Here is a 16,046-nt window from a genome sequence, read left to right on the forward strand (position 1 = left end):
CTCGTAACGTGCCAACGTTCTGTTTATCTTTTTAAACACGTGAATGGCCGGCTAAAAGCTTTTTTTGACCGAGAAGCAAAGTAATTCTTACATTTAGTAGCTGTTATCGTTTATGCTGCCCGTGCTGAAAGGTGCAGCAGAGAAATAAACGTTCCGTCGGCATTTGTCTATGTGTTTATGAGTGGAGTTTAAACTCACACTCTATTTTGATACTTCACACGAACCTAAAGTCATCATGTTATTCGGTACATTGCCTTTACAGTAACATCTTAATGCTCACAAGGCTGATGAAATAGAAGACATAATAAGAGAACTTAATTTTGAAGGCATCCCTTGAAGCCGACTGACAATCATACAGTGGTCGTCGGCCGCTACAGAATTATCTAAGAGATGCAAAGAACGACATGTACTTACAAGTTGTTCCGCTGCTGTTGCTTCACTTTTCCACAAATACATTTATGAACCATAGCATTCGAAACCTCGTTTTCTTGTAATCGAAAATTGCGGCTACATCGATTTACCCACAAAGATACTGAAGAACATTCTTCAAATGGTTCAAATGGCTCTGAGCACTATGGGACTCAACTGCTGAGGTCATTAGTCCCCTAGAACTTAAAACTAGTTAAACCTAACTAACCTAAGGACATCACAAACATCCATGCCCGAGGCAGAATTCGAACCTGCGACCGTAGCGTGAACATTCTTCCATCGGAGCTGTGCACACAATAGTATCTTGGGGAAATGTGAAAAAATTGATTAGTTTTACTGTTGAAAAGGAGATTTTCGTAATGGTTGTATGAAATACAAGTGGATACCTTTGTACGCCTTCAACCCGCTCATCAAATCATTGTTTACTATTAGGCTTAAGTATTCTGTACTTAACTCGGAAGTGTATGGTGGCAGCCATGTTTTCAAGCCAGTTGCAAGTCGAAAACAGCTTCTGATGATTTTTAACTGACAAGCACAGAGCTAACACACACGACAATCATTACATTCCTTGCCATTTTGTAAGTAGTGCCACCAACTTTTTTTGACATGCCAGGTTTCTCTACAAAATGGAACGCACAGCCTAAAACATTTTCAGACTTATCTAAGAATTGATGCGGCTCGTTTATGAAAGTACTATTGAGTGGAGAACAAGGGTTAACTTTCAGAGGCCTTAGTTGCTACGGGTCACTTGCGTAAGCTTAATAACAGCCTTACCATGAAGCAATCTCGGTGCAGCTTGCAGGAAGAATCCTTTCCATAGGTCGGCAAGAACTGCAACAAAAGACACGTCCACCATTACTATTACGTCATTTTAAGCAAGATATGCACATTATTATTAAATCATCTCTGCTGTGACGCTGCTGCCGCGGAATGGGTAGCAACCACAAGCAGAAAAGATGAACAAAAATGACAAAATATATATGTTGGTACAAGCCGAAATGTTTCGGATCTAACAAGCTAAGGCTTCATATCGGCCGGGGACACGAATTAAATTCCACATTTCTCAGATAACGATAGGGATATTGAGCCATTCGGGCGGCCGGCCGCTGTGGCCGAGCGCTTCTATGCGCTTCAGTCTGGAACCGCGCTGCTGCTACGGTCGCAGGTTCGAATCCTGCCTCGGACATGGATGTGTGTGATGTCCTTAGATTAGTTGGGTTTAAGTAGTTCTAAGTCTAGGGGACTGATGACCTCAGATGTTAAGTCCCATAGTGCTTAGAGTCATTTGAACCATTCAGGCGCACTGCCTGAAACGTTCATCATGGCTCGATCCTATTATCTCTCAGTCAGTCTTTCAGTAACAACAATTCAGATTCGAAGTGCATGCGTTCTGAGTGAAAACAGAAAAAATGTATATCATTTCAGTTTTTCAAGATCGCGCTTTGTACGCTTTAATTCATTAGGCAGAAGCAAACTACAATAAGGTTTCTTCAGCGCGACAGCAAAGTAGTTTCTTTATGTTTCTCACAGTTGTCATCTCCCCTTTCGACACAAATCAGGTTCTCTCCTCACATGTAGCCTTGCCATGCAATTCTTACGGTTTCCTCTCCCTCTCTCTCTCTCTCTCTCAGCCACAGTGGGTACTGCGTTGGCTTATCCGAGGCAGGTTGACGAGTTGCATCCAACAGTTATTTTTAATCTCACTTTTAAATATCTTGCGCTGGTTCACAGACACTAAGGTAACGCAAGAAAGTGGTTAGCGAAGGGCAGTGGTGTTTAAAACAGGCCTCTGGCCAATGAGTTAGCACTTCGCTTTCAGATCCTGCTATTGAACTTCCATCGACAAGCACCATGTAACAGCGGAGTAGCAAAAAGGGATGTTGATTCGCGAAAGTGTGAAAGTCGTGCATGTTTTGCTATTCACGGGCGCTGTTTATCGCGACGATGCCCTCTCGCGCTGAAGTGTGAAACATTGGCGGAGTGGTTCGCCGCTGCTGTGATGGCTACATAACGAAGAAAACAAAAAACGGAGCCTTTTACAAAGAAGGTCCCTCCAAAGAACGGGGAAGGCGCGCTCGGAGCATGTGAAGTCCGACACGAAGGCGCCCGAAAATAAACGAAGCTGCCCGGCCGCACGGACTTCACGGTTTAACGGTAACACCTTAACAAGGCAGAGATACGACGCCTCGATCCCCCGAGCCCACGCCGCGCTTCCCAATCTCTCACATTTATTTTCCCGTTAACGGGGCAGCCACGCCATAGACCGCGCCGCGGAAAACGCGCTCCTAATTTTTATCGATCACGGCTCCGAACAGGAACGACGAGACCCCACGGCCGAGCTGAGAATTCCGTTGCCCTTTTAACACGGTTCCCAGATTAATAGGACCGCTCCGAAGAGGTAGCGTCAAATATTTGATTGACCGATATATTTGCTCGTGGTATAACGAGGCTCGTTTCCGAACGAGGCTGGGAGCTCGGAACGGTCGGTCGCCCTCGAGAACTTTCTGGGGGTTTCGGAGAACCAACGAGCTTTCACGACTCCGACTAAGGGGTAAACGCGGTGCGATATGAACCAAGGTACAAGCTGCTCTATAACATATGTATTAATTTCGTATTTCCTTTGCCTTTGCAGGCAATGTGATTCCTTTTCTTTTTCGTTTTGAATTACTAATTCTGCAAGATGTCGTGTTCGCAACCACATGGCTGATCTGATTAATTACATATCTATATTTTCACATTTTTTTACTTAATGATAGGCTTGTCTTGTGCCACTGTTAATGAACGTATGCAATTTTTTTTCTGATTCCTGCGAACCCATGTACAGCTTCGTGTCCGTTTACCACCTGTGTACGAGTGTGTGTGTGTGTGTGTATGTGTAGAGAAGAGAGAGAGAGAGAGAGAGAGAGAGAGAGAGAGAGAGGAGTGAGAGGGAGTTGGAGTTTAATCTCTATTAATTGAAATGGAATTCACTGTTCATTTCCTGTGTTGTGTGGGGTGAGTGGTCGGTATACCAAATTTTGATGTGCTGTCACATTATCGATATTATTCCGGTACTTCAACTTTTTTTATGCCATCGTTTTTCAGTCGACTTGCCACAAATTCGTCTGCATTGCTAATATCTTCACCTCAGAGTAGCGCATACACGCAACTACCTCAGTTATATGTTCTAGATAAGCCGTTCTCTCCCTTCTGCTAAAATTTCTCTCCTCGACGACTGCCTGTAGCACCACAGAAGCTACTGCTTCACTCCTTGAGATCCTAACACATTTCCAAATACTCCGTCCCTTCTTATAGTTAGGGTGCCGGTATTAATTTCTTCGCCGATTCTGCGAAGAGTCCCCTTATATCTTTTGACTCCACTTAAACTGCAGCTACATTGTAAAGTATACAATTTCAGACACTTCGATCTCTTCTTCACACAATATCTAACACACGAGATCATGAGGATATCGATACAGTGTTGTACGAAGATACGACGACACTCCTGTTCACTCTCTCCTGATGGACATAAGAATGACTTGTTTTCCAAAGTGCCTAATACGTATATTCATTAACGAAATTCGTCATAAATAATCCATCACAGCTTGAGAAGAACGGTGATTTCCATAATTGCACAATTAGAGGCAGAAATGGCATTTATTACCCAGTCTCAAGGCTGTCAGTTGCTCAGAAACGAGTTCAATATGCAGCAACGAAAATTTTTGATCATTTGGTCAATAACATAGAGTGCCCGGCGGGTAGCAAAGCAATTTTTAAATCTAATTCAGAATCATTTCTCCTGAATAACTCCTTCTTTTCCATTGACGAATTTCTGCTTAAAAACTGGAAACAAGAAATAAATTATAGTATAAGTATGTGTACGACTAAAAACAATAGTGAGTAGATTAACGTTAACACCAAGTATGTATACATATCCTGTAAACTGACTCGTTCTTACTTGATAAATGAATCGTTCAATTGACCAATGGAACATGTACCTAAGTAATTAACTAACTAAGGCTTTCTTATACCTGTTCACCGTGGAATAAATGATAAAGGTCATGTACCTGTACCTCGAAGCAGTGCTCAGACAACAGCTTTCTTTTAAACTGACGGCATGGCTACCAGCCTACAATAGTGATGTAACTCATTCTTGTATGTTGGTCTTCAAATTAAATGTCTTTCTTTCCTCACACGGCTGTGACAATGCCTATTTCAAAGCGCAATATTCCAAAATTACTTTCTATTCTCCTTTATGAAGTTCTGCATTCTTCAAAAGCAGTTGCCGCACAGTATCTTATTCGTCCCGTAGAGAGTTAAACACAGTCGTCATCGTAAAGGAACTGAGGAACCCCTCATTTGCTCTTATTTCTTGTGCACTTAGTTATCTCTTCCACGAAGCAGAGCGGTCTATTACCACAGAACATTTTCCCTTCTTCCAGCCTGGTCATTATCAGTTACGTGGTTTGGATATAAACGTGTGGTGCAAAGGCCACATTACAGCATATATGGATATTACTAGAGGCTTGAGTAAGTCCATGTACAGCCGGCCGCTGTGGCCGACCGGTTCTAGGCGCTTCAGTCCGGAACCGCGCTGCTGCTACGTTCGCATGTTCGAATCCTGCCTCGGGCATGGATGTGTGTGATGTCCTTAGGTTGGTTAGGTTTAAGTAGTTCTAAGTCTAGGGGACTGATGACCTCAGATGTTAAGTCCCATAGTGCATAGCGCCATTTTTTAAGTCCATGTACTGCTTTACTTTCCACCTTAACTATGTCTGTATCCACGCTTCTTCATCATAGACCTTGCCCCTCTGTCTGTCTGTCTGTATGTCTCTCTCTTACACACACACAACTGGGGTGTATGCAAAGATATTCTACTTTCGCCTTCAAACATGGTATCGATATATGGCACAGCGAAGAATGGGTAACTCGATTAATTGTACTTAACTCAATGTCTTGAGGATAATCTCCCAGGTTGCTTCTTCTTGTGCAAGCTTGTAAAAATAGATCACTTAAGCACTGTCGGGCTGGACTAGCATTTGGAGTCACAATCCGGGTCTGCCGAACGCTGTTGGCTAGCGGGGTGATCTCAGTCCTTGTGAGAACAACTTAGGAGAAAGTAGCTGCTATGGTCATGAAAACTGACAACGGCCGTGAGAGCGGCGTCCTGACCACATGTCCCTGCATATCCGCAACAAGTGACCCCTATCGACTGAGAATGACATGTCGGTGGTCGATACCGTTGGGCATTCGTGGCCTGTTCGGACGGAGCTATGTGTTGCATATTTCAGTTTGAAAGTTCCTGGCAGATTAAAACTGAGAGCCGTGCCGAGACTCTAACCACCAACCTTTGCATTTTGCAGGTAAGTGTTCTACTGACTGAGCAATCGAAGAACGACTCACGGCCTGTCCCCACAGCTTTACTTCCGCCAGTACCTCGTCTCCCACCTACCAAACATCACAGAAGCTCTCCTATGAATCTTGCGTGACTATCACTTCTTGAAGAAAGGATACTGTGGTGACATGGCTTAGCTATAGCCTGAGAGGTGTTTCCAGAATAAAATTTTAACTCTGCAGTGGAGTTCGCGCTGATATGAAACTTCCTGGCAGATTAAAACCGTTTGGCGTACGGAGACTCGAATTCGGGGCTTTTGCCTTTCGCCACCAAGTGTTCTACCGACTGAGCTACCCAAGCAAGACTCATGACCACTACTCAGATCTTTATTTCCGTCAGTAGTTCGTCTCCCACGTTACACACTCCGCTGTAGAACGAACATTTCATGTTGCAAACATCCCCCAGGTTGTGGATAAGCCATGTGTCCTCAATATCCTTTCTTCTAGGAGTGCTAGTCTTACAAGGTTCGCAGGAGAGATTGTATAAGGTTAGGAAGGTAGTAGAAAAGGTACTGGCGGAAGTAAAACTGTGAGGGTGGAGTGTGAACCGTGCATCGGTATCTCAGTGAGTAGAGCACTTGCCGACGAAGGGCAAAAGTTCTGATTCGAGTCTCGGTCCGGCACACAGTTCTAATCGGCCACCAAGTTTCATATCAACGCAATATGTTCCATTTCGCTGTCTCTTGGCATCATGAAACACTGCACATCATTACCTGAATATCTACACTACCCATGGTAACAAGTTTCTTCTTAATCCAAAGCGCAAAGGAAATTATTGCTTAAATGCGTGTAGGAGTGGTCTTCGCGATGTAACGAATTGTAGTAAATTCCCAGCTTTCATATTTAACGCTGTTTCGTGTAATCTTTCTGTGTAGACTTTCGCAGGAGAGTGGACGCTTATCTTCAACCGTCTCCCAGTTCATGTTTTCCACGATTTCGACGATCATACAAATCTGAGACCATTCTTGCTGCCTCTCTTTCGTAATTGCTACATGGAAAATGTCGACAGTCTGCAATGTTCGAACGTCTTCCAAGGACAGATCTAGAGGGGTTGGACAAAAATATCGAAACAGCACGAGAAACGCATGCTTTAACGTAAATACAGATGCTGGAGCAGCCTGCAGGTTTCGCTATTGTATTTGACAACTAAAGGCACCTGTGCAATATCCGCAATTTGCTGCAACTCCTCAGAACAGTGTTCTGCGTATTTGTGAGTGCATTACGTCGGAGGTGAACGACACTGAACTTGAGCAGATTGTTGGTGCTCTTAAGGTGGCTGCTTCCGTAACCAGCGTAGTCGAAGTATTTTGTGTTTCAAGAGCCAGGATGGCTCCAATATATTAGGACATGTTTTTATAAAACAGATCTGAAGATGGCCATTACTGACCGAAACAGGTAGTCTAAGGACTTAAAAATTTGTGGCCATAGGCGCGAAGTAAAGGAAACTTATTCTATTTTCGAGACACTGTTCAATTCACGACCATGTCGCAACTTGTGAAACTGTTTTGCAGTGAACACATAGTGCGTAGTGGGGCGATCACTCTGTTGTAGAAATAATTCAAAAGCCAAGATCGCTTAAACACTGTTTACTGGATAACCGGTTTCAACACACTAAAGCTAGATTCAGATCCGATGATGGCACCTATAGTGTGTAGAAACCGGTTATCCAGTAAACAGTATTCAAGCGATCTTGGCTTTTGAATTATTTCTATTGTGAAACTGTACCGAAGATTTATACTGCCTACAGGGAAAGCGAAAAAACATCATCTGTTGAATGACAACGCAGGCGAAACTATATGTTGACTGATCGTGACGGACGCTCGTTGAAGAGGACTGTGACGATAATTAAGGTGCCCAGAATACCTACCCTTATACAATCGGTGGGCAATATTATGGAAACATAAAAATGACACATTACCTTGATTGATATGGTGTAGAAAAACCGTTGGCAGACAAAAAATCTATCAGTCGTCTCGGAATGGATAAGTACAGGTCCTCTGTGGTTTTCAAGGGAATCGAATTCCTTTTTTCCCACAACGTAGTGGCTTTTCTGGTAACGATAATGGAAGTGGGTAGCCATCACACCCATGTAGACCATAAAGTTTAACAATAATGAGATCTGGTGACTGTGGAGGCCAGGGGGATCTGCGACAAATCACCCCCGTACTCACAAAACCAGTTCTCGACGACAGCTGCAAAAGCCGCTGCAGGACTGGATGTCGCACTCTTGAATCGTGCTACCACCAAAACAACACGAAAGAACCTCCAAAAGCAGGGAACTGTAAGGCGAGCTGTAATTTCAAAACCACTTATGGGAAATGCAAATACGTGGTGCTGAAGCCATAGAACCTGGCCTCAGTAGTAATGGAAGAAAGTGATTTGGTATGATGAGTCTTGTTCCGCAGGGTTTCCAACTCCTGGCCGAATTTACGTCCCAAGGGTGATACGTGGTGTGGGTTCGGTGGTCATTGTGGCAGGCATGTTGTAGTGTTCCACATGCTCCATAGTTACATTGCGAGGTCCCAGTACTGCCATGGATTAAGTGACCCATTTTGGCTGACCAGGCCCATACTACCGTACAATGTTTATTCTGGCGATACTGTGTTCCAAGACTACAGGACCCCCGTCCACATACCTCGCATCGTCCAGAACTGGTTTTGTGAGCACGGGGTTGAATCGTCAAATATCTCCCTGGCCACCACAGCCATCAGATCTCAATGCAGTTTAATGCCTACTTCGATGTGATCGCTACCCTCTTCCATCATTATTACCAGAACAGCCACTACGATGTGGGAGCCCGTATAGCTAGCCGTGCTGTCTAACGGACTGCTTTTCGGGCGGGAAGGCGTGCCCGTCATCGGCACCAATCCGCCCGGCGGATTAGTGTCGAGGTCCGGTGTGCCGGCCAGTCTGTGGATGGTTTTTAAGGCGGTTTTCCATCAGCCTCGACGAATGCGGGACGGTTCCCCTTATTCCGCCTCAGTTACACTATGTCGACGATTGCTGCGCAAATACTTTCTCCACGTACGCGTACACCATAATTACTTCACCACGCAAACATTGGGGTTATACTGGTCTGGTATGATACGTTCCCGGGGGGTGGGGGGTCCACTGGGGGCCGAACCGCACCATAACCCGTGGTTCGGTGTGAGGGCCAGCCGGAGTGGCCCAGCGGTTCTAGGCGCTACAGTCTGGAAATGCGCGACCGCTACGGTCGCAGGTTCGAATCCTGCCTCGGGCATGGATGTGTGTGATGTCCTTAGGTTAGTTAGGTTTAAGTAGTTCTGAGTTATAGGGGTCTGATGACCTCAGAAGTTAAGTCCCATAGTGCTCAGAGCCATTTGAACCATTTTTCGGTGTGGGGCGGCGGTAGGGTGAGTGGACTGCTGTACATTGTTGTGGAGTTGTCAAGGCGGGGACGAAGCCTCTCCGTCGCTTCTGGCTCACCAGTTCCATACAGTACAATACGTTGTGGGAAAAATGGTATTTGATTCTCTTGAAAACCACAGAGGACCTGTATTTACCCATTCCCAGACTGCTGGAAGCTTTTTTGACTGACAACAGTTTTTCTACACCGTTTCAGGCAAGGTAATGTGTTGTGTTTTTGTGTTTCCATAATTTTGTCCACCCATTGTATAAGGATAGGTATCCCTGGCATGACGTTAAATACGGAATAAAATTCCTTCGTGTTGATTTCCGTAAATAGCGTCCATGGACAAAAGTTTTCCACTGAAGGAAGTGAGTTCCTACACTCAACCCTCAAACAGCCTGCAGTGCTGTAGTTAAAAATCCTTCTCTCTCTAGGCTCGAGGATAGATGCAGCCTGTTTTCGAGGGGTCTCTTTTCAGATAATGATCTTAAGGTCCTTAGGCCGGATCCGACTGAGCTGCTATTTCCGGCACGGCTCCGACGTAAACGCAGGCCCGATGGGAGCAAGAAAGTGACGCCTCCGGCCGTCACACCGACCCCCTCGTGACGTTATCAAGCTCCGGCGTCAAACAAACAGCGCGCCTTTTTATCAGTATTTGAAGACGTCGGAACGCACGTTTTATTGGAACTGTATATTTACCAGCGCGCTGATGACATACGTCGTCTCCGCCGCTACAAAGCAGTTGTCATGTTTAAGTGGAGATGATATACAGGACACCTGTCTAGCTTGCTGAGGCGCTGTCGACGCAGAATGTCTACCTCGTTGCGGAGATCTGATGACAGCCCACAGTGGCATATCTGAAAGGCGAGTTCTGCGGCCAGCCCAGGCCAACACCGACCGACGTTCGCGAAGCCACTGTTCGTAGCGAAGCGTTCATTGTATTACTTGAGCGTTAGCTTGGTTCTGAGCCCACATTAATCTACAGTTCCTCAAATAACTACTTGACTGTGGCAGTTCAAAGGCAAAGGAAAAGGCAGACCACCTCGAAGAGGACCTTACCTAGTAAAACAACATGGTGTTCAAACTAACATTTGTGTTTAGTTCATCTCTAGCCTACCTACCTTGTATATGAGAGGTGAGAACTGCCTTCGTTGAATCTTCAGATATCTTTAGGATAGGACTGCATCTAGCATCCGACTAAATTTAAACACTATATATGGCACAGAAACACAGCTAAGACGCGGCGAAGAATGAAACTAAAATAATCAGTTGAAATTTTTTCGTAAAATCGTACCTCTTAATGTAAAGATTCAGTTGGATGACTGGAAAAATAGGCGTAGCCTTTAAATGGAACAGTCCTCACCTCATCTCAAATAATTTAAGGAGACCGTAGAAAACCTAATTCAGGAAGACCAGTGGGGATTTGAAGCCCGTCAGGTGCTACATACACTCCTGGAAATTGAAATAAGAACACCGTGAATTCATTGTCCCAGGAAGGGGAAACTTTATTGACACATTCCTGGGGTCAGATACATCACATGATCACACTGACAGAACCACAGGCACATAGACACAGGCAACAGAGCATGCACAATGTCGGCACTAGTACAGTGTATATCCACCTTTCGCAGCAATGCAGGCTGCTATTCTCCCATGGAGACGATCGTAGAGATGCTGGATGTAGTCCTGTGGAACGGCTTGCCATGCCATTTCCACCTGGCGCCTCAGTTGGACCAGCGTTCGTGCTGGACGTGCAGACCGCGTGAGACGACGCTTCATCCAGTTCCAAACATGCTGGCCAGGGTAGTTGACTTACACCTTCTAGAGCACGTTGAGTGGCACGGGATACATGCGGACGTGCATTGTCCTGTTGGAACAGCAAGTTCCCTTGCCGGTCTAGGAATGGTAGAACGATGGGTTCGATGACGGTTTGGATGTACCGTGCACTATTCAGTGTCCCCTCGACGATCACCAGTGGTGTACGGCCAGTGTAGGAGATCGCTCCCCACACCATGATGCCGGGTGTTGGCCCTGTGTGCCTCGGTCGTATGCAGTCCTGATTGTGGCGCTCACCTGCACGGCGCCAAACACGCATACGACCATCATTGGCACCAAGGCAGAAGCGACTCTCATCGCTGAAGACGACACGTCTCCATTCGTCCCTCCATTCACGCCTGTCGCGACACCACTGGAGGCGGGCTGCACGATGTTGGGGCGTGAGCGGAAGACGGCCTAACGGTGTGCGGGACCGTAGCCCAGCTTCATGGAGACGGTTGCGAATGGTCCTCGCCGATACCCCAGGAGCAACAGTGTCCCTAATTTGCTGGGAAGTGGCGGTGCAGTCCCCTACGGCACTGCGTAGGATCCTACGGTCTTGGCGTGCATCCGTGCGTCGCTGCGGTCCGGTCCCAGGTCGACGGGCACGTGCACCTTCCGCCGACCACTGGCGACAACATCGATGTACTGTGGAGACCTCGCGCCCCACGTATTGAGCAATTCGGCGGTACGTCCACCCGGCCTCCCGCATGCCCACTATACGCCCTCGCTCAAAGTCCGTCAACTGCACATACGGTTCACGTCCACGCTGCCGCGGCATGCTACCAGTGTTAAAGACTGCGATGGAGCTCCGTATGCCACGGCAAAGTGGTTGACACTGACTCCGGCGGTGCACAAATGCTGCGCAGCTAGCGCCATTCGACGGCCAACACCGCGGTTCCTGGTGTGTCCGCTGTGCCGTGCGTGTGATCATTGCTTGTACAGCCCTCTCGCAGTGTCCGGAGCAAGTATGGTGGGTCTGACACACCGGTGTCAATGTGTTCTTTTTTCCATTTCCAGGAGTGTATCTTAATATTAATTGTTTCTCCAACGAATAAAGCTGGAGCCTAACCTTTTTATTTTCCTCGACTAAATGTTTGTTTCCAGAAGTTTACAGCTGTGGGAAGCATCTTCCACTGGGGAGGCACATTTGGGAGCGTTCTGTCAGCCTCTCGACATTTACAACTTCTGTCAAGTATCAACTACCTGACCTGTCGACTCCGGTCAGCGCGAATGCTGTTATGCCCCTTGAAGACTGGGAGAGGCGTCGTGGCTGAAGCACCGGTGTTAGGAACAGCGACTACCGCCATACCTAGGTTTTCCGCAGCTTCCATAAATCGCTGTAGACGGGAGCGTTTCCTGCGTAGCCCTTCACTTACAGAGTTCGTATTGTATTTAGCGACCTCGACGTCGATGGGATATTATATGTTAAGTTCGTACAGCATTTTTATCCTTTTGGACGTCTCGAGCCTTCACCACCATGCACTACCGTATTCTATCAGTCACAAATTCTACTATCGATCAAGCTGTTTCGCTTGTCGAATTTTACTCGCAGAAAATAAAATGGAGAACGGTGTAGCGTGTGCGCGCATTTCATCTGCAAGGTCGCATGTCGGGCTATCACAACGTGTTTTAACTTTTCTTCCAATATAAGACTGGTTGGTTTGTGGGGGTTGAAGGGACCAGACTACAAAGGCCATCGGTCCCCTTACAATATAAGAAACACAGTTAAATAACATTTACACTTCCAGAAAAACAACTTTAACTTGATGCAGAAGCGTAAAGACTGTAAAATACAATGAAGTCCCTTTTGAAACCATGCATGAATTGGTACATGCTGACTAATTATACAGCTCGTTTCTTTCATGAGTTGTTTCTTAACTTTGACCACACAAGCCCATAGGTAGTGAATTGACCTTTTCGGAAAGGTAATATCAGAAAAAATCATGATAGGAAAGTAGTCAAATTGAGTAATCCTAAAATACATAACATTTGCAATCCACTCTTGATGCATCTGTATTAGCCAGTTTTCTCCACTTTCTTCTTGTTCAGCTGTTGATCTTCCCCTCTGAATATCGGATCTAACATTTTAGCAAGATAGTGAAAGAGCCTAGTGCTTGATCCTTTCTGTGTTTTATTACTTCCTTATTGCGTTCTGTACCAGGACTTTCTATAAAAACACAATTCAACCCACTGGGTTGGTTCTTAGAAATATACGGTTTTTTTTCTCAACCACTGCCACACACAGATGAGTAGCGAACATGACAGCACGTCGCGATGCCACTGGCTTTGAATATTGAATGATAATCGGTGCAAAACGTGTGGGTCAGAGCATGTCTGAAATACACATCTCTGGTTTCCTTCGTTAACAGTGTCTAGTGTGAATCTTTCTACACGCGTTAACAGCAGCAAGGGGCAAACATAAGCGTTTGACGCACGACGACGCCTGATTTACCCAGTCTTATGGGGGCGATCGACGGTCTACTGTGCTACGTATCTAAATATGAGTCGACAGGAATTCCGTTTCACCACGCCTGTACGTAGGCTTCAGCCGCCAATAAGCGACTTGTGCCCCTGTGCCTTCCCATGATCTCTTTGCCCACGCACTGTTTGTTCGCTACTAACAAGGGAACCTTCCCATCGCACCCCCTTCAGATTTAGTTATAAGTTGGCACAGTGGATAGGCCTTGAAAAAGTGAACACAGATCAATCGAGAAAACAGGAAGAAGTTGTGTGGAACTATGAAAAAATAAGCAAAATATACAAACTGAGTAGTCCATGGGCAAGATAGGCAACATCAAGGATAATACGAGCTCAGGAGCGCCGTGGTCCCGTGGTTAGCGTGAGCAGTTGCGGAAGGAGAGGTACTTGGTTCAAGACTTCCCTCGACTGAAAAGTTTATTTTCGCAAAGTTGTGATCTGTCCGTTCGTTCACTGACGTCTCTATTCACTGTAATAAGTTTATGATCTGTGTTTTCGCGACTGCACCGCAAAACCGTGCGATTAGGAGACGAAAGGACGTGCCTCTCCAATAGGAACCGAAAACATTTGATCGTAAGGTCATAGGTCAACCGATTCCTCCACAGGAAAACACGTCTGATATATTCTATACGACACTGGTGACGGCATGTGCTTCACATGACAGGAATATGTTGTCGACCCACATAACTTGTACACTTGCCGAATGGGTAAAAAGATTCTTCTACCTTGCCCGATTTAGGTTTTCTTGTGGATGTGATAATCACTCCCAAAAAGTGATGAAAATATAAGAGTTTGTCACATAAACTGCAACAAATGAATGCAACAGTTTCACAGTCGCAGTTTTCCCTGTGCTCTGTCAAAACATATGTTTTTAACGTTTTCAAATTTTTCCGTGTGTAGACCGTCAAATCCTGCATATGTGCAAGCAAATCTGAACATGTCCTGGAATTTTGGAGAGCGAAGTTGATTATGTGTGAGTGCCTGAACTTTGATAATTATCTGAAAACAAAAAATTAAACTTTTCACCCGAGGGTAGACTTGAACCAAGCACCTCTCGTTCCGCAGGTACTCACGCTAACCACGGGACCACGGCGCTCCTAAGCTCACATTATTCTTGATGTTGCCTATCTTGCGCATGGACTACTCAGTTTGTATATTTTGCTTTTTTTTTCATAGTTCCACACAACTTCTTCCTGTTTTCTCGATTGATCTGTGTTCAGTTTTTCGAGGCCTATCCACTGTGCCAACTTACAACTAAATCTGAGGGGGGTGCGATGGGGGGGAGGAGGTTCCCTTGTAAGCACTATTTGCCAACAACTGGAAGAATCTAATATAAGTAATCCTCATAATCGGCATTTAATGGGTAACCCACTGACAAGAATAGTCTCTGCCAGAAATGCTCCACCAATTCGGCTTCGTGAATTATCCTTGAGGAATGTACCACCCCAGTATGCAACGCTAGGAATCAGGTGACGTACCGCAGCTGTTGAAATAGCTGAGTGTAACCGTGTGCGCTTTAAGAGCTGTGGACAGGTATAGCGACATCGAACCGAGGCGCTGGCACAGTGCCCAGCGGCAACATACTGTTTAGGCTGCCTTCCAAGTTTACGTAGCTGGCTCGCTGCTGGATTATTTGAAGATTTCCGTTTGAATTATATTTCACAATCCTGTCTTCTGTTCAGTTCTTTATTATGATTATTACTTCTTTTTGTTGTTGAACTACGATCTCGACTTAATGTGTCAACGCGGGCTCGCCACCGTCTGTTACTACAACATCAAAACACTTCGAAGGACTGATTCGAATTATACGAGAAGCAGCTGAGATGTTTTCGGCCCACCCAGGCAGCGGAAATATTAGAACGACTGTCTTACAGGGGTAAATACGACGTTATTTTGCAGGAAGCTGTTTTGTAACACATCCCTGCCTGAATATTTTCCTTCCTTTGTCGTTGCTGTTGTAGTCCGAAGACTGCTTTGATGCAGCTCTCCATGCTACTCTTTTCTGTGCAAGACTCTTTGTCTCCGAATAAATGCTGCAATCGACATCCTTCTGAATCTACTTACTGCATTCATCTCTTGGTCTCCCCTTAGGATTTTAATCCCCGCTCAACCCCTCCCCCCCCCCCCCCCCCCCCCCCCCACCACACACTCTCCCCTACACATATACTTCCTTCCAGTACCGTACTGGTGACACTCTAATGTCTCAGAATGTTTCCTATCAACCGATCTCTTCTTCTAGCCAAGTTGTGCAACAAATTTCTTTTCTCCCCAGTTGCATTCAGCATCTCCTCATTAGCTATGTGATCTGCCTACCTAACCTTCAGCACTCTTCTGTAGCACCAGATTAGAAAAGCTTCTATTCTCTTCTTGTCTAAACTCTTTATCATCCATGATTCATTGCGATACATGGCTATACTCCATACAAATATTTTCAGAAAAAACTTCCCGACATTTAAATCTGCATTAAATGTTAATAAATTTCTCTTTTTCCATCACTAGTCTGCAGTTTATATGCTCTCTAGTTAGGTGACCATCAGTTATTTTGCTGCCCAAATAGCAAAACTCATCTACTAATATA

At 45.5% G+C, this 16,046-nt stretch overlaps 1 protein-coding gene across 1 annotated transcript in view; it reads right to left on the reverse strand.

The window, feature by feature from the left end:
* Positions 1-16,046, reverse strand: part of LOC126412223 (uncharacterized) — a 183,124-nt gene that overhangs the window by 111,848 nt on the left and 55,230 nt on the right. Inside the window, exon 2 of the mRNA XM_050081712.1 lies at positions 1,204-1,260. Coding sequence (XP_049937669.1) covers positions 1,204-1,260 — 57 coding nt within the window. The remainder of the gene's footprint in view (positions 1-1,203; positions 1,261-16,046) is intronic.

The sequence above is a fragment of the Schistocerca serialis genome, chromosome 7 (assembly GCF_023864345.2).
Source record: "Schistocerca serialis cubense isolate TAMUIC-IGC-003099 chromosome 7, iqSchSeri2.2, whole genome shotgun sequence".
Lineage (NCBI taxonomy): Eukaryota > Metazoa > Arthropoda > Insecta > Orthoptera > Acrididae > Schistocerca > Schistocerca serialis.